This window comes from Colletotrichum siamense (genome assembly GCF_013390195.1).
Source record: "Colletotrichum siamense strain Cg363 chromosome Unknown KSG_Cg363_contig03, whole genome shotgun sequence".
NCBI lineage: Eukaryota > Fungi > Ascomycota > Sordariomycetes > Glomerellales > Glomerellaceae > Colletotrichum > Colletotrichum siamense.
The window spans coordinates 2,560,419-2,585,890 of NW_023501016.1; the positions used below are offsets into that span (position 1 = coordinate 2,560,419).

A 25,472-nucleotide genomic window follows, 5' to 3' on the forward strand; every position below is an offset into this window, starting at 1 on the left:
TCGTTTGACTATTCCACGTCCCGGTCACGTCCCGGTTCAACGTCGTTACAACAAGGTCTATCACCGCGGACACTTCTCCGCTCTCCAACTTTGGACGTGCCCTCCCTCCATCCGAATCACATCAAAGGACGCGTCCACAACTTGCAGATCCCAAAGCTACCTACCGTAGTCAGCACCAGGGCGTCGACATCTGCCTCCTGACTTCGATCTTGACTCTGATCCTGTTTGGTGCGCCTACCGCCTCCGGCTTGTCGGTACACATCCATCACCGCGGCTGTTACGACATCTCGCCCGGCCTTGTTTCTGGCTGGTCATCTGAAAAACCTCACCGCAGCATCCTTGGACACTGCCTCCTTCAGGGCGGGCCAGATTCGTCCTCTTCCGACCATCCGCCCTCCGTTAACTCCGCACTCTGTCTCGTGCCCTGCCATCCTACCTGACGAGAGCTTTTACCCGGCAGGCACATAAACTTCGAGTCATCCGAAGCCATCCTGGTTCTTTGGGAATAGTCATAGATACTCAAGGGGAAGGATTCACCCGCGGGTTATAGGCTCCCGGGAGCTTTGCTCAACTTCGTCCGGACCACTAACTCCAGCGGCTCATTCCCCCACAACTCCTTGGGATAGAAACCGTTGCCAAGTCGCAACATCGCAACAGCAGACCATCCCGCTCCTAGACAGGCGGAACACCGTTAATTCATCTGCTGTGTTGTCTACCTGCCCTCTGATAGGTAGGCTGACGCGGTCTCTATTGGCAGTCTGAACAGGGACGCCAGTCTGGACTTTCAGACGACTAGGGGCACCTGGTCAGTACACGAATAGCCACAGTTTCTGCTCTTGCGCTACGCAGGAGCTGCCAAATTGCACAAATTTGTACAACGGCTTCTTCTGGGACCACCACTCAACTTCTTTGGACGGCGGAAAAGGCCGCAGCAATAGGCATGGCAGAAACCCTACACATTCCCGACGCCGACGCCGCCTGGCTCGCGCCGCATCTACCTTCCGGGTCTGGTTCTGCTGTCCAGTCAGTCAAAACTCAGAACCGCCCTTTTGTTACCCTTACCTTTGCAACCTCATTGGACTCCTCACTCTCTCTCGCTCCCGGCGTGCGAACACGCCTCTCGGGTCCTGAGTCCAAGGCGATGACCCACCATCTGCGTCGTCACCATGCCGCTATACTCGTTGGTGTTGGGACAGTCATCGCCGACGATCCGGGCTTGAACTGTCGTATGGATGGTGCAGATCTTGATGCCCAGCCGAGGCCCATTGTTCTAGACCCTCGCGGCCGCTGGAACTTCACAGAGCACAGCAAAGTGTTCGAAGTTGCCCGCGCAGGCAACGGACTGGCGCCGTACATACTCGTCGGGGAAACGGGTATCAACCCCGAGAGGCAAGCCATCTTGGAGGCCCATGGCGGAAAATTCATTCTCCTCAGCTCTCGAGAAACCAAGCCAAGTTTCGACTGGCCATCTATCCTGGCTGCCCTCCATGCCGAGAACTTGCACAGCGTAATGATCGAGGGCGGGGCACAAGTCATCAATTCCCTTCTCCATCCTGACTACCAGCAACTTGTAGACACCGTCATTGTTACTGTGGCACCTACATGGCTTGGCCGTGGCGGCGTCGTCGTGTCCCCCGACCGAGTTCAGCGCCCCGATGGAACTCCAGTACCCGCCGCTCGACTCAACGGCGTGGCGTGGCATCAATTCGGAGAAGACATGGTCTTGTGCGGGCAACTAAGCCATGACGCCTAGGTAACAAGCCCGGCAGCTGTTTGTTCCTGTTCCATAGCCTTGGCTAACGTCTAGCAGCCTCAAAGACCGGCCGACCTGCACAGTCCTGGAGCCATGAGCAAGCTTCTGAGACTTGGGAGGGAATTGAGCTTGGTAGTCACCATGGAGCAGGCCGCCGAAGCAAACCCCGCCTGAACGCCCAAGAAATGGTATCATTTTGATAACTGTCGAATCTCTTCTATCGTGCCAGGGTCCTGCAATCCGAATTATGCCACTGCTTCCTCGAACCATCAACAGGAAAGTCGGTCTGCCATACCTCGCCTGACTGGGTGTATCCTACCCTGGGCCCCCGTTCCACCACCATGTCCAACGGACTCAAACCCGACCCTGCAACTTGATTTCCAGCCACCTCAGGGGAGCATAAAATATGGCTGTCAACACCAACGCGACTTCGAACCCAATGTCCCCAGTCGTCTTCGCAATCGGCCCTGTGAACCACGCTTGGTCCATTCCTGGTATCACCAACCCGAAGCTCAATAGACTCGCTCCGATCGCAGCAAACCCAGAAGGCAGCTTGCGAGCGACATTCCATGCGCCATGGTCATAGGAGTCGTATTTCATGCGTCGAAAGATGACCAACTCTTCGATTATGACGGCGTCGAAACAGCCCGCCCAATATCCGATCAATCCCAAAAAGTTCTCGAGCGAGTCGGCCCATGCTTCAGCAGCGCGAATAGCCATGGGTATCATGATACCCAGGGCGACAATGATAAACACGACGCGTGGTACCTTGGTGAAGACTGGCAGCATCATCTGCATGCATAGCGCAACTGAGTACATGGAAGTCGCGATATTGCCGATGACAGTCAGGGCGAGGACCACAAGCAGAAACTTCCCGAAACCGCCAGCAGGCGCCAGCATTGCAGCCATGACGCCACCGATACCGTAGGCATCCCATCCTGCCTTCCACTCGGGGACGTTATTGAGCGCACCACCAATTGCCGCACCCAAGATGAGAAGGGGTACCGAGGGAGAAAATATCCCAAGGTAAATGTATGAAAATATCCGAAATCTTGATCTTATTAGTACGTCGACTAACCTTTAGATCTTAGAACTCACTTGGTTGTCTTGTTCGGGTTATGGTATGCCGTGAAGTCCGAGGCAATCCCACCGAATGTGATGAAGTAACCAGCCATCAGACCCCCATAGTTGAGAATCTGCGACGCGGTCGCAGGTGGCACCTCAGCCTGTTTCCACAGATTCTTACCTCCCAGTCCCACCGCGATGATGATGGCTATGAGACTTGGGAGCCACTGCCATCTCTCCCACATGTGGAGAGCTCGGTATCCGATGAAAGAGGCAGCGAAGCTGACGAGGCACGTGATGACGATTCCAACCTTGACATCAATGTGGCCCGGGTTCACAGCTGCGAGGGTTTGTCCTCCAGCAATCGCAGAGGACAGAGAAAACCCAGTCACCGTTGCAGCGTTCAGAAGAAGGGGGACACCAACAAGGTAATATCTTGATTCCACACGATCAGTTGTGTGTCAGGTGTGCACAGGATATACCAACTCACCCAAACGAATATCTGGCCTGCACAAGTTGTCTCAATCCAGTATAAGAGCCTGCGATGCCCATAAACGCCGGAGGCATGATCGTCAAGGCCGCGAAGAAAATGATTACCAGCGACGCATCTCTGAGGCTGAGGCCCAGCTGGGCGGTGGCCAGCGCTCCGGTGGGAATACTATCGACCATCTGTCAGCAGTCTCTCCTCCGATTTAGTCGGCGACACAGTGCAAAACTCACGGAAGCAAGCAAAGCAAGCTAGAGAAGAAGACAGTGAAGAGGTTGCTGTAGTTCTCATTGGTTCGCTCTTCGATGGATACTGGTCGAATACCATTCTCCTCTACACCGGCGTCGAGAAGCCGTTGAAACCACTTTGGATTTTGGCGGCTGCCCTTCTGATGAACCTCGCCGTCCTGGACGGCCATCAGCTCGGTAATGCCACCATTGGCCTTGGAAACCGGAGACTGGCTCTCCATGTCGTATGCCTCAGCCTTCTCCTTCTGCGATAAGGATGTGCGAGAGGACATGGCAGCGGATGTTCCGAGACAAACGATAGGGGGTGCCGAATCGCCGTTGTCTGCGCGCGATTTTGTTGCTCTTCTGTCATTCAATCTCCGGGGCTGCTATTTGGCGACGTGTGGGCTGCGTTCCTCGTCTTGTAACACGCGCTGCAGTACGCCACTTTCGGAGTTGGGGGAGGAGTCGGGCAATCAGCAGTCGGCGGCAACTCAGGACAGATACGCAAGACTGGATCGGCGGAAGATAACATGTAAGGGTGACGTGCTTCCAAGACCCCAAACTTGGAAAGGCAAGTGGCCCGCTGGTCGAAACTTCCTCTCCAGGACCGACTGCAACTGCCTCAATGGTGGATCGTACCTTCCAAACGTTTGCTTGGACAAATCTCCGCTGGCATCGACTGGAAGTTCACCTGGAGACACGGCCGATGGGGGGAGTTTCCGTGTGTGCGAATGGAAAAGGGATCGACGACCGGCGGATTCGGCCCGGACAGCCCAGTATATCTGAAGGAATTCGATGTCTGGGCGGACTCGGTTGGGGGGAGCGTGATGAGCTGACAGCTGTTGGATGAGTGCCACGTCTGGATGAAACCAAGAATATGCGCGGAGCAGTCGAGATAGATGGGACGATGGGGAACAGGTCGACAAACCTGTCTCGTCGACCAGCACGGATTGTGCAATACGAAGAGAGGCAATTGTCGTTCAGATTGACGACAATATTTAACGTTGGGATTACGACTCGCCCGTATGCAAGCTCACGTCTTCCGAAACGGCTCGAGTCATCGTTATGCCTACAAAAACGTCGAAGGTCGTTCCTTGATATGACGATCCCAACCCCCGCAGCCACGGTTCGAGAACACCGTTTCGCCCCAAAGGTTAAGCGTACGGAAAGGTCTACCGGGACAAGGGGGTTGGATGGGGCGGCATGGATGTGGAAATATTGACAGGCGAGGGGGGGAAGGAAGCCGCAGGCTGCTGACGTTCCTGCGATATACCGATGCCAATACTCCACGTCCACTATATCTCATTTCCACAATTGCAGTTTTCACAATCCACGACTTTTTTTTCGTCAACTCATCCCAAGCATCCCAAGTGGGGGTTTGTTCGTCAAGCGCGAAACAGGATAGGGGGGGATAAGAGGGGAAAGGCCAGAGCTGCTGCTGATGAGGGGTAGCAGTGTACGGCGTGTATCAGACGGCGGACGGGCACAAAGCAGAAGTCCTGCTCGAATTGAGCGAGAGTTAAGCACTTCAGAGAAAGAAGAGTAAGAAGCCAAGACCGAGTATCAGATGGAATTTTGGGGGATCACTTGGGGGAGACAAATCTTCTTCACACACACGCACAATATTGAGTAGCACTGCACCAGAAACACATCCAAGCTCCTCCCGACCCCTCCCTCCCTTCTCACCTGTAAGCTTCTAGCATGTGTTGGAGTGATGCAAGGTTCGCCGCTTTTGGAGGCAAGCAACCCTGGGAACCCTAGGCAGACGAGGGGGGGAACCCGCCTGGCACGACGATCGACGAAGAGTCCGCAAACGCCGGCCGGTGTCGAATCTTGGGCTGATTCTTAGGGTTTGTTAGCTGCCGGGCCGGGCTTTCTTCAGCCCATTCCTCCAACGCTATCGCTACCTGAAAGTGTGTGCGCCGTCTTGCGCACTAGCCGTTGAGGCTTGCGCAACCTGTCGTTGCGCGACATCCCAAAACCTGGAGAGTCTTCTGGAATTGTTCTCCCGTCGCCCCCTTTTTTTTTGTCGTCGTTTCCTACGGTGCACCCCGTCACGAGTTGCCTTCCTTTGCTGCCCTCGAGTCGGTTTGTCTCAATTGCACGTGGCCGGGTATCTGCGTCATGTCTCGACAGGGTCCGGAGCTGTCAAAGTTTTCGGCTTGGTAATTGCTTCATTACTACCTACAGCTACCTGCTACACTTCTACGGGGCACCACATGCGGAGAAAAAAGCTATGGCGGATGCTGCTGCTGCTGCTGCTGCTGCTGCCGCCGCCGCCCCCGGCCGCCTCCGTCGGCCCTACTACACTGCAATTTTCCTGCTGCTGCGGCTGCTTCTTGCTTTAAAATGGACTCTCGAGTCTCCGGGAAGTCCGTCGAACTGATAAGAAAGGGAAGCGCCGGGGCCAGCACCCGGCCCTGGGCAGAATAACTCGGGTTGCGGGTTCCTTCGCCGGCCGTGGGGAGCCAGCCCAAGCCTGGGAAAAAGGGCCAAGCTGAGCCGGGGCTGAACTTTGTGGTGCTGGTTGAAGTTACCTACGTTGCGGTGAAGGACCGTCGGTGTGATTCTTAATTCTGAATCACCTCCGCCGTTTCCCACGAGACGAATGGACTCACACACAGACTCATAAATAGAAGTCCTATATCGGCGATGTGACCGCGCAAAGTTGGGCGGCGTTGTCATGAATCTTTAGCTGCTTCTCTACCGTCGTTCTTGGCTTCTAGTTTGTTATGCAAGTCGCAGTCAGAGGTCCCTTTTTAGGGGAACAAACCGAAAAACCGGCTCCTACTCTATGGAATTGGGAGGGCGGATGGCGGCCAACGTTGCGCCCCCAACTCCAGCCCCCAATGAAGAGCCAAAGGGGCTTGATCCTAGTTCCACATGGCGTGGCTCATGACTTTTTTTTATTGAGGTGGTGGTCCCATCGGTGTGCCTTCCATCGCGGCTTCTAGACGGTCTAGAAGACCCGGCGTCTTTGGCGCTGTTACAAATTTCCCAGATCTCAGCCGTCACACAACGATCCAAGATCTCACCCCATGCACGAGATGCTGCCCTCCTGGGCCAGTTCATCCCACGAGTCGTAACCCTGTCGTTAGAGCGAGCGGCTCAGCTTACCCCCCGGAACTAGCATCGCGACCACCGATAGGGCGCCGGAATCCAAGAAGGAAGGACGACTCTCTGGCTCTGGCGTCGCCGGCGTTGACGATCAACCATTATGTTTCGATATATGCCGCGGAAGTCACTCCGCTAGCGCAGGTGCCCTTGCTCTCCCTGCTCACGCTTTGCTAATGACGGCTCATGCACTCTCCTTCCCCCGTCTGCTGCCACGTTTTTTTCCCTCACTCATAGATGGCGACAACGCGCTTAAGGGAGGGTGACATGGCTCATGCGATGACCTGACACTGGACGAATAAGATGGATGGCTTTGACCGTTTGTGCGCATGACTCTCAACGACGCCCGTTGATTTTCCCTTTCTCCAACGGTCTCAAAACGAGGGCATAGGGCATAGGGCACAGGAGAAGAGCAACAAGTGAAGAAGTGAGAAAATCCATGAGAGGCAGAGACAACAAACGTCATGCAAGAAGAGATTGACATGGGGCGGCCCAAACGTGGGCTATCTCAAGTCGATAGCCAAGCGGGAACCCCTCCTCTAGCCAGGGAGCTCTTCAATCGGGTCCAGTTCGAATGCAAATCCAGACCCTCGATTCGAAGCCATCTTTGGTCTGGATGCAGGCTTGGTATAGCTGCAGCTCCAGCTAGAAAATGCAGCTCAGGATTTATCGACAGCCAACCGGCGAAGTTCGGCAAGCTCTAGTGGCAACAACGGTTCCATTATTTCAGGACTGTCGAGCAGGAAAAACGGTGGAGATCCCTACGTCCGTATTACATGTTGATGTGGACGGCACTTCCTTGGAATTGTCTTTGAAAATGCAACGTTGGTATTGCTTGGTTGTCAAAGGGACATCCGAAATCATCCTCCCTCATGTCTCGGTCTCGGCCAGTAGAACAGCCGTCTTTGATTCAGGTTCCTTCCTCGAGAGCCTGAAGCTGACTTGGCTGTCGCAAGGGACCTTCTCTTCAGTGAGAGAACGTAACCCGAGCATCCAGGTCCCCCCTCGATGCAGGCCGCGCACGGTTTCATCAACCGGAAGCCTAAAAGCTTAGTACACCAGCTCCAAGAGGCTAGACCGCCTCACTTTGTTGGTTGCTAAGCTCTTCAAGAAGAGATGGACTGTCGCAGCAAGTCTGCTGCTTTCTCATTGCGCGGCGTTATTGAGCATTCAAAGTGCTCTGGGTGGCTTTGTTTGACATCAGATCAGCGGATTCCCCCTGAAGAATATGGGTCTTGGCACTCACCAGGTACCGCCATTAGTGAACACCACTTCTGGCTCGATAACTTGGCCGTCTCGCCCGACCTTCTTGCCAATGTTGAGAGTGGCTAGCATCGTGGCCGCAGCTATCCAGACGCTGTTGTCTGCCAGAAAGCGGCCAACACAAACTCGACGACCGAATCCAAATTGCCCAAGGGGCAAGGGCTCACCATGGCCGCCAGCAGAGGGCGGCTTGTATCGGTCTGGATTGAAAGACTTGGGGTCCCGGTATATCCTCTCGTCTTGAGTCATGGCGCGGGAGTTTGCGAAAATAATGGACCTGGGGAAAGCAGTTGGCATTTTCATTCTAGAAGCATGCAGCTTCCTTTCGGGCCGCGGAGGTTGGTGGTGGTGAAGAGGGGCAGAGAACCTACCCCTTAGGGATGAACATGCCGTTGTAGACATCGTTTTCAAGGGACTTGTGGGGAATCCCTAACGGTGCCAACGGAGACCATCTGTGTTTCTTCTTCAGCAACCATCCCACGTGCTCCTGAGTCGAACTGGTCTGCCATACCTGTACACCTCCTGGACAATGTGGTCAATGTATTGGAGGGATGGTCTGTCGGATAAGGTCGGAAGTCTCTCCTGCCCGACGACCCGGTCGATTAATGCCTGAGCTTTCTGCTGAATCTCAGGATGGAGGACCATGTTCAGGACAAAGACAACAATGGTGGCCCAGGTCTGAAGCTCATGTCAGCGTTGTGTCTTACTCGGTCTGAGTATCTCGTCGGTGCGCTCAGTTACCGTGTCTGCCCCTGCGATGAAGATGGCGCCCGCTGCCCCCTTGATATCGTCAAGTGACCACTCGTTGTTCAGACCTTTCTTGGCGTTGGAATTAAACGTTTCCAACAACGTGTGCGCAAAGGACGGGTTCTCCTTGCCTCGAGCCTTGACTTGTCAGCGCTTTGCGGGCGTCGACGTGACAAGCCGAAGGGCACACTTACCATCTCGTCTTGAGCAACGGCGAATGGAACGTTGTGCAATTTCTGGATAGCCCAGCCCCATTCTCGCGCAAATTTCAGCGACCAGTCTCTAGCCAGCCAGTTGGGTAGATGGCGAGCTGCGGCGAGCATTACTGTCAGTGCTGGGTTTGGGAATATCCAGCAATCCGAGACGTACCAGGGGGGAAAACATCTACGATGCTGTTGGCGGGTGCACCGCCGTTGCCAGTTGCGTACATGGCATCGTCGGCGATCTTTACATACGGGTCGTTGTCATCTCGGACATCAACTCCGTAACTTACTTTGAGGACAATGGCGACGGCGAACCTGGCAAAAGTCAGCCGACGGCGTTAAGGGTTCAGGGCCGTTTGGGCGCTGCCACGGCTTACCTCTTCATGGAAACCTCCCAGTTGTCTGGGTCCTTTATGATGCTGTGGACGGACTTGCGGGCCTCTGTGACCTGCAGTTGGTACCACTGCCGCACGTTTGTGTTACTGAAAGTGGTCTGCAGCAGCTTGCGGTGCATCTGCCAGCGGGGCCCGAAGGGGAGGAAGGTCAGCGTCTTCCCCCAGCCCATGCTGGCAAGCGGGTAATTTGCTTCAGCATGACGACAGGACACGTCCGGACGGAGTTCGGGGTAACTTACACCTCAAAGAGGGTGAATCTGGGCCTGTCGCAGTAGTTGGCCCCCCTCCGGTCGAGAAGATCCCTGGCAGCATCGACGCTGTTGAGCACAATAATGGGCTGCCCGAGGGATTTGACATAGATGACATCTGACTCTGAAGATGTGTCAGTCATAACGAAGCCTTGGTGACGGCGCCGGAGGGATGATACTGACTGTACTTCTTGGCCCATTCGGCATACGTCTCGGCGGTTCTCTCTTTGGGAATAACACGCAGATGACCAAGGAGAAATTCACCCGGCGGGCCAGGGGGTAGGGGCGGGTGGCCCCATGAGGATGACCGCGGCCTGACAAGATAAAGAAAGAGGACAACGGCCAGACAGGCGGCAGTCGTCGTCCAGGCCGAGCTGTTTTGATCGATGTCCATCGTCTCACGGACGTTTATGTAAGAGAGAAATCGTGTGCGGTTTCAGTCGAAGTCTTGGGGGGTCGGGATGCAATTCCGGAAAGGACCCAAGATTGGGAACTTGTAAGAGCAGAGGCCGGCGTAGTGGAAAAGGATTACGAAGAAACAAAAAAGGTCATGATGGATAAAGATAACCCGGCGCTAAGAGAATGGAAAGCACGAAGGGGAGACTGGTCTGAGTTGTCAACGAGTAGGAGGCAGGAGGCTCAAGCAGGACACGGCCCTTCCCTTCTTCGTCGGCCGGTGCATGACGGCGCAGTACGGCAAGGCAAGTGAGGCAGGTAAGGAAGGACGGGAAGGTACCTTCCTCTGCGGAAAAGAGCGTTGGGCACCTCTGCTTGGGTAACGTAGGTCAGGTCTACTGTGCAGCTCTTGCGTCTCCGGTAGTCTTTCTCCAGGGCCTTTTCTTCTGCCTTCAAAATATTTTCTGCTCCCCTCCACTAGAGCATTTCACCAAGTCATTCATCCCAACTAAAATCCAACTCCCGTGGAGCCTTACGCACACATAACCTCACACACCAACAAGGACCCCGACCCATAGCTGCTAACACCCCGATGCAGCGTGGCGTGGCGTGGCGTGGCATGGCATGGTATGGCAGAGCAGGATAGGGCGGCGTCGACAGCAGCCAGCAGCAATGGCAGAAGCAAGAGCAGCAAGAGCAGCAGCTAAGAGGCAACAAGAAACCGAGTCTAAGTCGCATGCCGTCTGCACGCCCAAAGTCTAAACGGTCGTGGTGTCGTTCATTTCCACGTGTTGGCCGAAACGAAACATGGAAACGGTCGGCTGTTCCCGGCTACCGGGCCGGTAGCGGCAGGAAAATCGAGTCCGTCGCGCTGGGTCGAGATGTACGAACGGCTGCACTCGCAAGAAGCAACTTGTCAACCATTTCAGACTCGGACAAGACAGAAGAATCTTGGAGGGTCTGGTCCATGGTCTGGATGCTCAAGTCTATCTCAGATCCATCCGGCCTGGGCAGATGGACGGCACTGGATGGGGGCAAGGCAAAGAGACCAAGGCCAGACCCTTTCGACGTCAGCACGTCAGGTCCCGTGCCGTCGAGTGCAACACCCGATCGGATTCAAACCATGGACGGTAAGGGGGTCGGATGCGCTTACAATAAGTAACCTTCAGGGTGGGCTCCGTTCTTCGGCTCGGCTCTTTTAGCAGGACAGGGCCCCTTAAACTCGAGGTAAAAGTATGGACCTAGCCCTCGCGGGCAGTGGTAGATGTCCAAGCTAATGACGCTTACTTGGTATTTGGCAGTCTTGCATTGCAGTCTGATGCTTCAAAACATTGAAACCGAACAATCAGGAACCAACAGGAAGGCCGCTTCTATCTACGATCTAACTAAGCCAGCCCCCTGTCCATCTCCCCCCCCTAAGATGGCGATTTTTTCCATGCCAACACCACGACACGAAATAAAGCGGTGGATCCCTCCTTTCCCTGCTTTGGCGTTCGAATTCTTCACAGCGTTTTTTTATTTTCTGTGGATATTCTAGACGTTCTACAGCAGCGCTAAAGTCGCCCTAAGCTGCAGGGCGTCCCAGCCCCGAGGACCATTCGCCAATCCTTCAGGGGGAGGCCCACCCAACATGCCCCTTAACCTCCTCCACCCACGGTGCCATCTTCCAACTGCGAACCTGGCAGCCATCAGCCAGCTGCCCCGCCAAGTGCATCATCATCCCACCCCTCCCTCTCGGCGGGGTCCCCTCCCCTCACCGCACTGCACCGCAGTGTTCTCCACGTTCCGTCGGCTGGGAAAACTTCGAAGTCCTCTGCTCCTGGTTTCTGCCCCTCGTCACTGGATCACGCCGCCTACCGTTATCTGTCACTCCCGCAGTTATCCGAGCTGCATTCTCTCGCTCGGAACCACGATTGTCTTCACTGCGTCGAAAGACCCGACTGACGACGAGACGTGTCTAATAAAGAACCTGTCAAGTCCATCGTGCCAACGATTACACCTGGAGAGAAGTAAACGGCGCGCATACGAAACACCATCTGCGTCGACACTCACGCGCCTCACTATCCAAAATGGCTCCTCAAATCACCGTCCTCGGCTCCCTCAACATCGACCTGACATCTTACGTCCCTCACCACCCCCTGCCAGGCGAGACCCTGACGTCGAACTCGGTCGTCATCTCCCCCGGTGGCAAGGGCGCAAACCAAGCCGTCGCCTGTGCGAAGCTCTCCCGGTCCCGTGAGTCTCCGAACGATGCCGCCTCCGAATCCGCCTCCGTCTCCATGATCGGCGCCGTCGGCTCCGACTCGTACGGCTCTCTCCTCCTGAAGCACCTCGGCGAGTACGGCGTCCACACCGACCGCATCACTGTCGGCGACGACCTCAAGACCGGCATGGCCATCATCGTTGTCGACGAGCCCACCGGACAGAACCGCATCATCCTCGCCCCGGAAGCCAACTACGCCGTCACCGCCGACAAGTTCGGCTCCCTTCCCCAGACCCTCGAGCCCAAGCCCGACCTGCTAGTCATGCAGCTCGAGGTTCCCCTCGACACCGTCCTGACCGCCCTGCGCTCCGCAAAGGCCGCCTCCGTACCCGTCCTTCTGAACCCCGCCCCCGCCCAGCGCCTCCCCGAGGAGGCCTACGACGGACTCGCCCACCTCGTCGTCAACGAGACCGAGGCCGCCATCCTCTCCGGCTGTCAGGAGTCCGACCTCGACACCCCCGAGGGGCTGAAGCGCGTCGGCGAGTGGTTCATCGCCAAGAAGGTCCAAAACGTCGTCATCACCCTCGGCGGCCGGGGCGTCTACTACGTCAACAAGGAGGGCGCCGCCGAGCTCATCCCCGCGGAGAAGGCCAAGGTCGTCGACACCACGGCCGCCGGCGACACCTTTGTCGGCGCCTACTGCGTTGCTGCCGTCGCTGCGCAGGCCAAGGGCGAGACCTTTGACATTGCTCAGAGCATCCGCAGGGCCAACCACGCGGCGGCCAAGACCGTCGAGCGTAAGGGTGCCCAGACCTCTATTCCGTGGAGGGATGAGCTTCAGCAGTAGATGTTTGTCAATTCGTAAAAGCAAAATACCCCTAAAAACACCAAAAAGTCAATCAAAGGAAAAAAGTTGAAAGGTTACTACACGGACTGAAAATGCGTTCAAAGTGTGCCCACCTCGAGACCTTGTCCAAGGTAAATTTTGCATTGTCAGCTATACTAGGCTGAGGATGTGCGTCCTGCCATAAAGTTTGATGTAATAGGCCAGCCACTTCGTTGCGAGCAAGAGCATAAAGCGTAGGAAACACATGTGAAGTCCCGCCGTAAGTCAGAGACGAAACACCGATGTTGAATTATGAAGCGTTTAGAAACGCGATGAACTACTGCGTCTACGTAAAATTGCAAAGAAAAGCAAATAATCCATACTCCTACCACCAACTGGCCCAGCCCCAACGGCTGGTTTGCTTCCCGCGCTGCCCACGGAATGAGCCTCTCAGGCTCCGGCTCTCAGCTGCTTGGCCGTCCGCAATCACGTCATCAGAAGCTCCCAAGGTCCTGAGCAACCCGGCCCCCATGGAGCGCGGACTTCTCAGTATTCCCGGAGACCTGACATCCCTGTTATCGGAGGCCGAATCTTCGGGGCACGTTGCATTTGACGGGACGCGCTGTCCATCTTCCGCGCGGCTCCTCCGCCAACCTGCTACCGAAGGCTGCCGGAGCTCAGACCACCCGATGCGGGCAGCTTCCGGCTGCCTTACCGTGCCATCCTTCCCGAGACTTGATTCCCGTCTGGGCACGGTTGGTGGTGTTTGCATGGATGTAGGCGAAGTATACTCCATTCTGGGCTTGGGCTGAGATTTGGCCGGCACATCAGGGGGGGTCCGCTGCCGAACAATCCGCTCTATAACCTCTCTCCCCTTCTTAGTACCCTACGGCCAGTGCTGGTGGATGATGCCAAAGAGTGGATTTGGTGCTAGCATTGCACACGGAGACCAAAGTGATCTGTGGTTGAGGTGCTGCAGTGCGGCTGTGGCCGATGTCTCCAGCTTGGTCTCCACATCGGCAACGCCGTCAACCGTGTCAGACCTGCCGCATTTGGGGAATGCTGAGTGCTTGTATTTGACCACGATGCGGAGATACTCTACCCTCGAGCTCCCGAGCTGATCTTCAAGGTCATCGATCAACTCATCTGACCGTTGCCGGATATGACCGTTTGGCCTGAATGGGATAGGTCCCTTGGCCTCGAAGTGAACGTGCGCAAGCACAAGAACCTTCAATCCCGGAAATAACATGCTGTAATCTCGTTAGCCCTTGTCAATAAGCTTAGTTCGAAACTTTACCTGGGGGTCGGTTCGTCTTCCTGGATGATCTCAAGGATACAATTATTTCCTAGAGGGATGAGTTTGATATCCATATCGTACATGCAGCCGTATCGATCTGAGCCAGAATTAGCACCACACGGGCATCTTCCGGAGCCTCAACGTACCTCCAAGCTGACGAGGTTCGGTTCCAGGAACCGGGAATCCATTGTTGGAGACGGGGGTCATTGGAAGAAACGTGCCATCGGGCGGCTGGCACAGCTCTGCCGACACTTCGACAGCAATCCACATAGCCCCCCTATCGCCTTCTATGGCTCTGACTGCGGGCGTCACCACAATCCGAGGCACAAGTACTGCCGGATCTCTCGTTGGCATACGGGCACTAAACGGGTCAGAAAATGAAGGACCGCAAGATGAAAGCGGTGCGATCTGGTCGTTGCCATCGTAAGATGCGCGAATCGTATCATCTCCAACCTCGTCGTCAGTGTCGGGGAATACTATGCTTCGTTAGCGGGGTCTATGCTTTTTCAGCTGAGAAGTCTCACTCTTTGATGCTGGGAGAGGAGGGCGGTGATTACGGCTCGGCTTGAAACCAAGCTGTCCAGGTGTTTCTCTGCCATTTTGCATGCCTCTCTTCTTTATGACCACCAAAGGCTTGTCAGGGCCTTCGGGGGTACTACTACGGCTCTCGTCCGAGTCGCTCACGCCCCTTATACTCCCTGGTCTTCCGACCTCTCCAGTATGACGCCCGAATCTCTTGAGCACTCGGAGCGGTTGAGGTGTTGCGGTGCCGTCCGGTCTATTCTCGTCGGCGAAAAGCTCCATACCAGGCGGCTCTCTCTCGACGGGTGCCAAGCTTGCGATGGCGATCGGACGACGTCTGCGAAGTCGATGAGCTCGGTGCCAGGGTCCAATGGCGGCGTGTCGTTGTGACCTCGAGTGCTCTCAAGGTCAGGCCAGGAGTCCGTAAGAAACCGCGAGCCAGAGCTCAGGCTGCTACTGTTGTTGCTGGAGCTGTCGTCACGGGCACGTCTCAGACCGAACTAGCGTCGAGGATTGGGCTCGCGGAGGCCGGCCGCGTCTCTGAAGTTGCGACAGACGAAGCGCGAGAGCAGAGCAAACAAGATCAGTGGAAGCGATACAGTTGCGAGAACAATCAGTACGACAAAGGCTATTGGTGATAGGCCCATAGTCGAGATGAGATACTGACGCACAATGGCTGGCGTTTGAAGATTGTTATTATTGAGGTTCTCGATGCTATGAGTGTTGGATGCGGTGATGGAAATATCTCTCGCGGTTGCGTTCAAGCAACAGCAGAGGGAAGGGGTAGGAAAGGTCATCTAGCATAGGATTTTCATGAGACAAAAAGTGGAAGTCGCTATCATAAACCATGGAATCATTCGCCAGCAGGCACGCCCTGCATGCTATTTCGTTCTTCGGGGGTCGCGGCGCCGCTTCCCAGCGTCCGCTGCAGGTTCTCACGGACAGAATCCACCTCGCCTTCCTCCATTGCGAGGAAGTTGATCTGCGCCTAGTCAGCAGCTGCTTCATCACTTTCCAGGTGAAGAAGACTCACCAAATCGTCACCGCCGCTGGCCGCTCCGTACAGCACCGCCTCCGAAAGGGACGCCGCGATGCCCTTCTGTACTCTGTCCTCCCACACTCCTTCCCAGTTCCACTCTCCAGGGTGCCGCGGGGTAGGCACAACGCCCGACACTGGCTTCCGCTTGATAGTGTTCGCGACGGGTGTCGCCGGCGCAGCAGGCTCGGCCTCGGGGACTGGCTGTTCAGCCTTGTCTTGGCCATCAGCCGCGGCCGTCTCTCCCTCGGCCTTCTTCTCTTCAGTTTCCCCTTCCTGCCCCTCCACTGGCCGCTTTGCAGAGTCTTCAGTGACATTGCCCGCCTGGCGCTGACGCGTCCGCCATGCGTGCCAAGCGCCCGGGTTGCCAGCAGCCTCGAGCGGCACCGAATCAAGCACACTGTCATCATCGAACGTGCTCCTGATGTATCTCAAAACCTCGTACGTCGAAACCTCCCGTCGCGAGGTGTCGAGGTATCCCGGACGCCCTCCAATCGGCGTAGCCTTGGAACTCGGTGTCGTTGCCGCACTGCTTGATGTACCTCCTCTCGCCGGCGTTGCCGGTGGCTGCTGCTGACCGCTGGCCTGCCTACTACCCGCCACACTTCGGCTTCCTCGTCCAAACCAAGCTGGGAATCCGTGTCGTAGGCTGAAGCCGCCGGGAGGCAGGCGTTCTGCGTCAGTTGCACTCACTGTGCCGTTGTCCTGGATATCCGTGGTGTACATGTAGGTCGTTAATGGTGTGATCAATGGGTGGAACATGTCTGTCGAGAAGGTCACGAGTGGCGGCAGCCGCGGGTATGTGTCGGGAAATGATATTTGAAATCTGAGTATTGCCGTAGCGTAGGGTCCTGTATGATGGTCTCAGCATGCTGCCTGATTGTGATCTCATCATGAGTTTCCAGTACCATGCCTCACAAACATGACGCCCGACCACAGCATCGGGTCTCCCGGCGTCAAGCTCACAAATACACCCTCCGGGCAGGCCTGCTTGAGACCGGCACTGTGAGCAAGCGTTAGCAACCGCATTTGTGTCTGACCCCCTCTCCCCCGGTTTCAGGGGGCTTGGGCGTGGGTTGAGACTTGGAAGAACCTCACAATTCGGCCAAGAGATGCTGCCGCCTCAGCGACGGCATGCTGCCCATTCTTAGACTCGCCATTTTGAGGTTTGATGAGACATTCGTAAAATAGCCTCTTTTCTGATGAGATGAAATATGCCTATAATGATGTCGTTAGGAATATGAGACGGTTGTCGATGGGCTTGTTCATGCACAGCTGAGGGCGGTCAAGAAAGGCGGTGTAATATTCTGCCGCCAGTATTCTTTATCGCGATAGAGAGCTTCAAGAATGTTATCTTATCAGGAAGGCGGGTGACTACCTACCCCACCTCACCTACCTACGTAAGGGGGCAAGCTACCCCGCCAAAAAATGTAGCGATGTCGGTCCCGCGTTGGTGATGACACTGTGGTGGCCGTTCAGGCAGGAGAAAACAAGGAGACAACGTGGCAGACGGATGACGGCGTGGCAGGCTGTTTCTTCGACCAGTGGCAGCAGTTGTTCGCCAGAGACATATCATGTCATGTACCACAGTGAGAGATCTCATTCGCACAATCGTGATGGAGGGGCAAATTTGGCCTCATGATCAGATGCATATTCGAGTAATCATGTCATTTTTATCGTAGGTGGGTGACCGATGCTAGTCGAGTCCCAGCCTTATCATCTCTGTGCTATATCTACTAGGTATGTGTATCTCCTTGAACTGGTGGAGGGCTACCATAGGTACGGAAGGCGAGAGTGACAAGAGAGTCTACTTGGAACCAAGCCTGTTCTCGATCTTGCTCTTCTCATTGGCCTTCAGCTGCGCCAATTCCTCCTTGCTGGAATCGAAGCGGGCGTTGACCTGGTTGAAAGGGTTCTCGGGGCTCTTCTCAAACTCCTTTCGGATCTTGTCCTTCCTCTGCTGCAGACGCAGACCCTTACCCGAGCCGTCCTCATCCATCTCGGCGAGTCGGCGCTCCTCAAAGGCTGCGTAGGCGGCCTTGAAGCGTCTCTCGGGGTGTCTGTCAACCTTGGCATCGGAGGAGCCTGTGAGCGACAGAGCATCAAGGGCGTTGTCAATACCCGAAGCGTTAAGGGCGGCAAGGGAGCCGCTGGGCTTGTCGTCCAACTGCGACAGGTCGAGTCCGCGGGTCTTCTTGACAGCCGTTTTGGCGTTCTTAGGCGCGGATCGCCCCGGTGTGTTTGCCTCCTCCTCTTTCAACGCGGCTTCACGCTCAGCCTTCTTGCGGGCTGCCTCGGCCTTTTTGGCGGCTTCCGCCTCCCTGGGATCAAACAGCGTGTCAGCCAATGTCCTGTGCCATGTGTTTCTTTCCTTGTTCTTTGCGGGGTAACAGAGATCCGGCGTGTTTTGGGACAGTATGCATGAAGTGTGACGGTCCTGGACGACGGTGTTGGCTGCGGCATTCGGAAGCCGCGTTCGCGCCCGCATACACTTTGCTCCCCGTGTGGAGGGTGCGTCAGACACACTCACTTCTTTGCGTTGCTCTTGGAGCCCTTGGACCATTCGGCATCCTCAGCGGCCGCCTTCTTCGCATCCTCGGCAGCAGACTTTTGGGCTGCAGCCTCGGCCTTGCGGGCGTTTCCCGCGGCCTTCTTGCTGTTCTCACCGGCTCCCTTCTTGCCGGCCATGGCTATGACTGTATGTAGAGTGTGTATCGCGGGTAAGGATACAGTGATGGTGGTGGTGGTGGTGGTGGTGGTAGTGGTAGTGGTGCGATGCGATGCGATGCGACGCGTTGCTATGCTAGGATGTGTATGGTATGTAGCTTGTGTCCGGGTGCGTAGTTCGTGGCTGGCGCCTGTTGGTGCGTCGAGGCAATCTCGTGTGCGGTGGGCAGTTTGTGCGACCCGGGGAAGTGGTCGGATGGGAGAAAAGAGGGACAGGTTGGATCCGTTGTTGCCTCCTCCGCTGAGGTGTGGTACAATGCGAAATGGAGCAATGTAGGTCGTGACTAGGTTGAGCGGAGCGGAGCTGGCGCGGCGTTGAATCCGGCAAAAAGTAGCTTGTCGTCAGGGATGAGTGAAGTTGGGAGAAGAAAAAGAAACTGTCACAAAGGGCCAAACGAGGAGGACAGTGCCAGTCGTCGGTGTTGGTGTCGGCGTCTCGGTGTCGGAGGAGCGATGTAACAGAAGGCAACTTGGGTAGGCACTGTACAATAGGCAGCCCAGCGGATGGCGGCCTTCCCTTCCAGTGACCTGTGACTTGCCTGCTGCCGTGCTCTGTGATCTGAGCCCGAAGGGGCTTGCCCCCGCTAAGACGGGCAAGCAGATTCCGATAACTCGGCAGCAGGCAACGCGGCTTCCATTGCTTCCATCGAGTGTCACAAGTCAAAAATGGCTACCTCCAGCTGGGCCTGGCGCGTGAATTCCAACGAGTTTCCCGTCAGCCAACAGCACACGGATCTGGTAGGTCATTCGGGGCTGGAGGTTGCAACCGAGATACAGTGTCGGTGTTTGTGCGACACACCGTACGGGCGACAGTGGACCCCGAGGGCGAGGGACGGGACGGGATGGGATGGGATGGGATGGGAAGGGAAGGGAATGAGACCTAATTAACGGATAACACCACGACCTTAACCCAGCTAATGGAAGCCAGCCGTGATCTGTGGATACCTACCTTACGGTACGGCACGGTACCTTAGGTAGGTAGGTCAGTGTGAGCAACAACGTGCGTCACGCTTCCTCCACAAGGCCGCACAGTGACATTGTAGCTCCGAGACCCATCCCGTGCTTCACTTCCCAAGTCATCGACGGCTCCATGTTTTGTGCTTCCGCCGATATCGATAGACAACCAAAGCACGACATTCGATAGCTCCAGGCGGTTTGCCTGGCGCAGCCGCTAATTAACTAGCAAGCAAGCAAAGCCTCGAGCACGACCTGAAGGGTTGGGGTAGGCCAGCATGATGGCATGGGATGACGGGAGCCACTAAGCCGGCCCCCCCGCGACTCAGAATGCTCTTCCGCCGCTATGCCATTGGAACGGCGCCATTGCATCCTCCTTCCGCAGCCCCCGAGGTTGCCCGGCCGGACAGCCCAGCCCACCGCAGATCTGGCCCTTGTTTTCTCGGTGCCGTCTTCGTCCATCCTGTCACTCCCCGACTACACTCGACCCCTACATCCTACATACCTGAGATCAATATCACCATTTCATGTCGTGGCCGCCATCATATCGATGCAAGTCTTGCCTGCGCCGCCCTCCTGAGGCTGCCGTCGTACAGCATGTACCCTCGACTTGATCGCAATGTACCGCTCCATCCCCCATGCCTTTGCTTCACCGAGTCGACCTGTCAGCCACTCAGGGGAGCCCTCGGTCAGTACCTCCTGCAGCACCCTGCCCTATTCAGGATCAAGGCCATCCGTCGTAGGTCCGCCCGCTTGCCCACGCCATGCAGCTAGCTGCTTGAAGGGGGCATTCGCATCTCGCTGGCTTTCATGCGCCGTCAGGTCTGACAGGCCCCCATTCATGACATGGCAGAAGTGCTGCCTTCGTCCGCAGTACGCCTCGTTTTTTCCAACATTTCCATCATCTTCACGGTCATCGGACCGCGCGCTGGAAGCTTAGCCTCTGCCAGTTCATCATCCACTGCCACTCCCGTCCCAGTGCATCTCCCCGGCCACCCTCTAGATGGGAAATTCTCTCCTTCTGTGACACAAAGTGCCACCCACATGGCCCGTCCGGCCCTGTACCATACGTCCAGCTAACCGAGCGCTGGTGATGATCTCCGACTCGCTTGAACCTCGTTGCTGCCCAACCAATGTCCATCGCAGTTACAAGCCGCTCGCGCTGCGCGGGTCGTGATCAAATGCCACGCATATCTCCGGCTTTCCCATTTCAACAATAGCCGTTGGTCACGCTTGCCGAGGATTGCCGAAACCGTCTTTAAGGCCATCTTGGCCGCCATGTTGGCCAAGCGCTCCGGTCATTCAGCCTGTGCCAGACACGGCATTCATAGAGGTTGACAGCCTCAGTGATATCACATCGCATTTCGCATCGCAACACCACAATCACCCCTCGCCGGCCCTGTATACACGTCAGTCGGCCTGACGTGTCCATTGCTGTTTACTGTCTCGATGGATCCTAGGCAGCAAGGCTTAGCCAGGTCTCGTTCCATGGCTTCGAGGACTTCGCGGGCAAGGTGGATTTCTGGGCGCAATACTCACATGCCCCCGGATCGAACAGAAAAAGGGCAAAGGCAATCAACCCCAGCATCAATTACTTCTTGGTCCGGCTCGCTTAGGTGGTCTAGGCCGATGACAGCCACCCATTTCTGAGGCCGATTGCCATTTGTGGCATTATGCATTACAAAATAACTTGCCTTGTAAAGTTGCGACCCGGGTTGTCTAAATTACTGTCAGCCTTGGGTCCCGGACAACTCGGATGACTGAAGCATCGCCCCAAATTGAAGCAGCGGTGAAAGCGTGTAATGAGTGGCCTATGACGAGTTTCTGAGGACCCATGGAAACTCCGTATCAGACACTGGCTATGGTCCCAGCTTCTCCATGTGATGCGACTCCTTGATGATGAGGTCCGGACACCCCGGGACCCCTGTCGCTTGATAGATGATTTACTGGATGTGGTTGCTCTTGAAGCTTTGTCCGATGCAGAAAGATGTCGAAAGTGAAGAAGGCTGCCAAGAAGTGAGGAAGAAAAACGGCCAACAAAACAAAGTCCCCTCCAACAAGGGCCCAGGGTTGATGCACCGCAAGTGGCAGCCCCCGAGGCTGTGTAACATAGCGATGCCTGCAGAAAGTATGACAGCCTTGAAGAATGCCAGTTGGGAGGATTTGCCAGGCCCAAGGCGCGCGCAGACTGCCAATACTCAAGGGCCTTGATGAGACAAATCGAGACCACAGACTCGCAGCTGACCAATAAACCAGGATGTGATACTTGCTTGTTTCCTTTCCAGCAACATTCCATGCTACCCTGGCAACTCTCGGTTTACGCAGCCAGAGACACAGGGGCCTTTATTGCAGGCGGTGAGAGATCTACGAGGCTGCAACATGGTGGTAAGTGACCTGTCACAATGACGATTACGGGGAAACTCACATGGGGCCGCAGACAACAGACATGGAGTTCAAGCTTTAAGGCTCCTAGCGATATTGAGGTGGAGAACCACCCCTTACAGGGACGAAGCACATGGGGGCACCAGACCAAGCCGGTGAGGCGGCCTTCACCGAAGGTGAAGCTGTCCAATCGAGCTGCTTGTCGGTCTCCTCAGTTTGTCACCTGCCAAGGTGTGTTCTCACGCCCATGACCAGGACTCTGACAGGACCAATTACCAGTTTGCAAAAAGAAAGCAGCTCACCAATTATGCTCGAACAAGGTAACAACAACGCCAGTGGAGATGATCCCTGGATGCTTTTGCGAGCCGCTGTTGGTGTGTACAATATGAGCTGACAACTTCGAATGTTAGTACCAGAAGCATTGCCACGTATCGCGCGAAATGGGCTCGTTTGCTCCCAGTATCTTGACCTTCATGAAGTGTACTTCAGCTGAAGCCCCTTCTCTTGAGGAAACATCCATAATTGGGTAGGACGCAAACTCGGTGCGGCCCTACACGTGCCGTCAGAAGTCGAACCCATGCCCAGAGAAGGGCAGGGTATATTTACTAGACCTGCCGGCGAGCATTTCCGGACACCCACCCTTGCACTCCACGGTTGTGCTAGGGTCATACCCTCGCAAGCATAAGTCCAGTCGTCGAAAATGCTGTATGTAAGGATCACGGGGCCCAAGTATACAGGACCCAAACGAAGACCGTCATACGCCGTAAGTGAATCAGGCGGTATTGCCGTTTTGCCCCCTAGGACGACTTGTAGAGGGCCGCCTGAACCACTGTAGTGACATTGCCTCAACTTAGTGGAAAATTGCGGCGACGTAGACTCATACGCAATAACAAAAACATGAGGAAGGAGCTATGATAGTCAGCTGCGACATGCATACATACGGATTTGCACTGCGAAGGGCTTGAAAGAGGCGTGAGGTTCAAAAATGACGTGTAAAAATAACAAAAGATATGGTGAAGTAGCACAGGTGGAATCTAACCACTATTTCTCCCCGAGGTGGGCTCGAACCACCAACCTCCAGATTAACAGTCTGACGCGCTAGCCAATTGTGCCATCGGGGATACTCAGCTTGAGTTGTTGTGTGCCGGCCGACTTGGCCTTGCTTGGAACCCGCTGCTGCTTGCAGGGTATATGGAGAGTAGGATCTCTTCCCGGGCTTCCGAGGTCGCGCGAGCCAGGGCTCCGGCGGCCGGGAAATGGAGAATTTGTTATGAGAACACTGTATGATTGGCTGTTCAGATGAAGAGAGCGGATACCACGACCCCTTGCCGTAGAAAGCTGCAAGCCTTCTGCTTTCATTAGCAATAATTTGCTTTTGGAGGTTCATGAGCCCGGGGTCCAATACTGTTAAATGGAAATCAGAAGAATTGAATACCTGCATTCGTACCCTGGCTGTGTGGAAATAGTCTTGTTCAGCTGTCGTGTGCCTGCGAAACTGATTTCTTGACTAGAGACCGTCAGTCCAGGCTCTCGCCTATCCAAGCCCATCGAGCAAAGTGGGTAAACGACTTAGACTTGGCAAGGCTTTGCAGAGGGGTTCCCAACGCGGATGAAGCTTGCGAACACCGAGTCAATGAGCCTCTTTGAGAAACGACCAGTCGATATTCATGATCTGCAGCACAATCTGTCAGTCTGTCATCTGATTCCCGACGCCAACGGGGACTGTGGGTCTCTCCGATATCAGGCAAAAGCAACTCGCTATGCCAACCGTCAACTCACGCCGCACAGCTTGGTCACCTTGGGAAACCGGCGGGGAGACCGGGTCGTCACCAACACGTACACTGACCCCAGCTCTTGCAGGCAAGCATACGCGGTCTAGCAATGGTTTTTTGCAAGCAACATGAATGTCTTTCGAGACCCACAGACGATAAAGGAAGCACTGGGTCGCGCGAAAGAATATCACATCAAAAGATGCTGATCGAAGGAGTTTGCATCGCCGATCTTGACGGATATCGCAAGCCATAAGCCTTGGCCGGAAATGTGACAGATCTTGCAGGACCTTGTCAATGGCCGCCATTCTCCACTCGTTTCTCATTCGGACGGTGTTGATGGGCATTATACCCAGCACTGGGCGGTAACAGTAGCAGTACCTTCCTTGATGACAGGTCGCCAGCGACTGGTTGATGATAAAAATCCACGTTGTAATTCGGCCCAAGGTTGAACGTGGCAATTGACACATGTAGTTGCCGAGACAGAGTGCAGGGATGCATCTCTGGCACTTTACAACTGTAAGAGCATGGTAGACCGAGTGCGAAGCAAGGGATGAACTGCTTCGATAGCTCCAAAAGGTGTGGAATGACAATGTAACTTTAGCCTGCGAGTATTGGACCATCAGTGCCTGTCCTTGCCCTCGAATTGCCTGATAGAGTTTGAACACGCCTCATTGAAATTCGGGAGATTGGCAGGCCAGCAGGTCGAAGGCAGGCCTGGCAGCACCAGGAACCAACGCACATTGGTGGCCTAGCACAAGCGTATCACACCGAGTTGGTCGAGTCCCTGCAGCGTTGCGGGATAATGATGGACCAAAGACACGGCAGGCGATAGGCGGTATGCGCGTGAAAGCTAGTGGTGCTGCAGCCACAAAAGGAAGAGTGATCAGATGACACCCTATCGCAAGATGTGTTAGTTGGTGATGCAACAGATGCAGATCGTGTAAACCCCTATTAGGCAAATCAGCCAGCAGGTCGTGAACAAGGAATGGTTCAATGGATGCTTGCAGCGGCCGGGTCAGACCCGATCAAGGGAGGACCGGGACGGGAGAGGTTGGCGGAGGCAGAGCCAGAGTCAGAATCAGATCCGAGGGCAGATTCCGTTGTCGTGTAAGGCAACCAACAGGCGGGAAGGCAGGGCGGGAAGAGGCGCAAGGCGGGACGGGGCAGCTGGTTATGGCGAACACTGTGTGATTCGAGGTAGGCTTTCTTCTCTGGTATGATTAGATGCTCAGACAAGACGGGCCGCTGCAGACGAGCGGCGACGTGGTGTTGCAAAAGGCGATTCCCGATTGACAGCAGCAGGCCGCAGGTTGGCGTTGGAGGGAGGGTATTCGCAGCTGCAAGACGTGGGTTGGGGGATACTGTGGTGCTGTGCGCACCCGACCACGAACGGGGCAAGCGTCCAATTGAAGGCAAAAGCAAAGCGAGAAGGTGCCGGAAGTGGCAGGTGCACCTGCCGTTGGCCTGCTTGTTCCATCGGGCTCCGAATGGACAAGCGGGCAGGCCGAAGCACCTCGACGGAAAACAAAATAAAAATAAAAATAAAAATAAAAACAAAAACAAAATGTGGAAGGAAGGAGTAAGGCATGACATGACGGACGCACTTGCGATTTGCCAGGTAGGCAAGTAGGGTAGACATGTAGAGTACGAATACAGTAAAGTGAGGTAAGGAGGCAAGTGGTGAGGTGTCAAGTGGTCTGGTCCGGGGCATTCATGCACGGTAAGGTAAGCTGCCAACTGCCTCCCTCCTGCTGTCTTAGGTTGTTCGGAGGAGGCAGTCGGGTCTAGGAAAGGTCTCAGACAGTGCTCCCAGCGAGAGGTAAGGTAAGGCCGGCAGGTACGTAGGGGCACT

General features: G+C 55.4%; 5 protein-coding genes across 5 annotated transcripts; 1 reads left to right on the forward strand and 4 right to left on the reverse strand.

Annotated features, from left to right (window-relative positions):
* Positions 1–2,107: 2,107 nt before the first annotated feature.
* Positions 2,108–3,825, reverse strand: fcyB-2 (Purine-cytosine permease fcyB; the record flags this gene model as incomplete). The annotated part of the gene is made up of 4 exons (XM_036636527.1): positions 2,108–2,804; positions 2,852–3,253; positions 3,309–3,476; positions 3,539–3,825. 4 exons carry the CDS (start codon positions 3,823–3,825, stop codon positions 2,108–2,110), a joined length of 1,554 nt encoding a protein of 517 aa, XP_036498909.1.
* A 4,066-nt stretch (positions 3,826–7,891) lies between these two features.
* Positions 7,892–9,899, reverse strand: COX2-3 (Cytochrome P450 monooxygenase COX2; the record flags this gene model as incomplete). The annotated part of the gene is made up of 9 exons (XM_036636528.1): positions 7,892–8,189; positions 8,284–8,364; positions 8,424–8,590; positions 8,654–8,797; positions 8,854–8,969; positions 9,029–9,177; positions 9,240–9,428; positions 9,497–9,629; positions 9,689–9,899. 9 exons carry the CDS (start codon positions 9,897–9,899, stop codon positions 7,892–7,894), a joined length of 1,488 nt encoding a protein of 495 aa, XP_036498908.1.
* Positions 9,900–11,970: 2,071 nt separating this feature from the next.
* Positions 11,971–12,951, forward strand: rbk1 (Ribokinase; the record flags this gene model as incomplete). Its single annotated transcript, XM_036636529.1, has 1 exon — positions 11,971–12,951. One exon carries the CDS (start codon positions 11,971–11,973, stop codon positions 12,949–12,951), a length of 981 nt encoding a protein of 326 aa, XP_036497987.1.
* Positions 12,952–15,602: 2,651 nt separating this feature from the next.
* On the reverse strand, positions 15,603–16,945 carry CGCS363_v004681 (Protein crossbronx-like protein; the record flags this gene model as incomplete). Its single annotated transcript, XM_036636530.1, has 4 exons — positions 15,603–15,731; positions 15,783–16,636; positions 16,694–16,788; positions 16,884–16,945. The coding sequence occupies 4 exons, from the start codon at positions 16,943–16,945 to the stop codon at positions 15,603–15,605; spliced, it is 1,140 nt and encodes a 379-aa protein (XP_036497988.1).
* Positions 16,946–17,592: 647 nt separating this feature from the next.
* Positions 17,593–18,473, reverse strand: CGCS363_v004682 (Coiled-coil domain-containing protein 124-like protein; the record flags this gene model as incomplete). Its single annotated transcript, XM_036636531.1, has 2 exons — positions 17,593–18,106; positions 18,316–18,473. The coding sequence occupies 2 exons, from the start codon at positions 18,471–18,473 to the stop codon at positions 17,593–17,595; spliced, it is 672 nt and encodes a 223-aa protein (XP_036497989.1).
* Between the last annotated feature and the right edge of the window lie 6,999 nt (positions 18,474–25,472).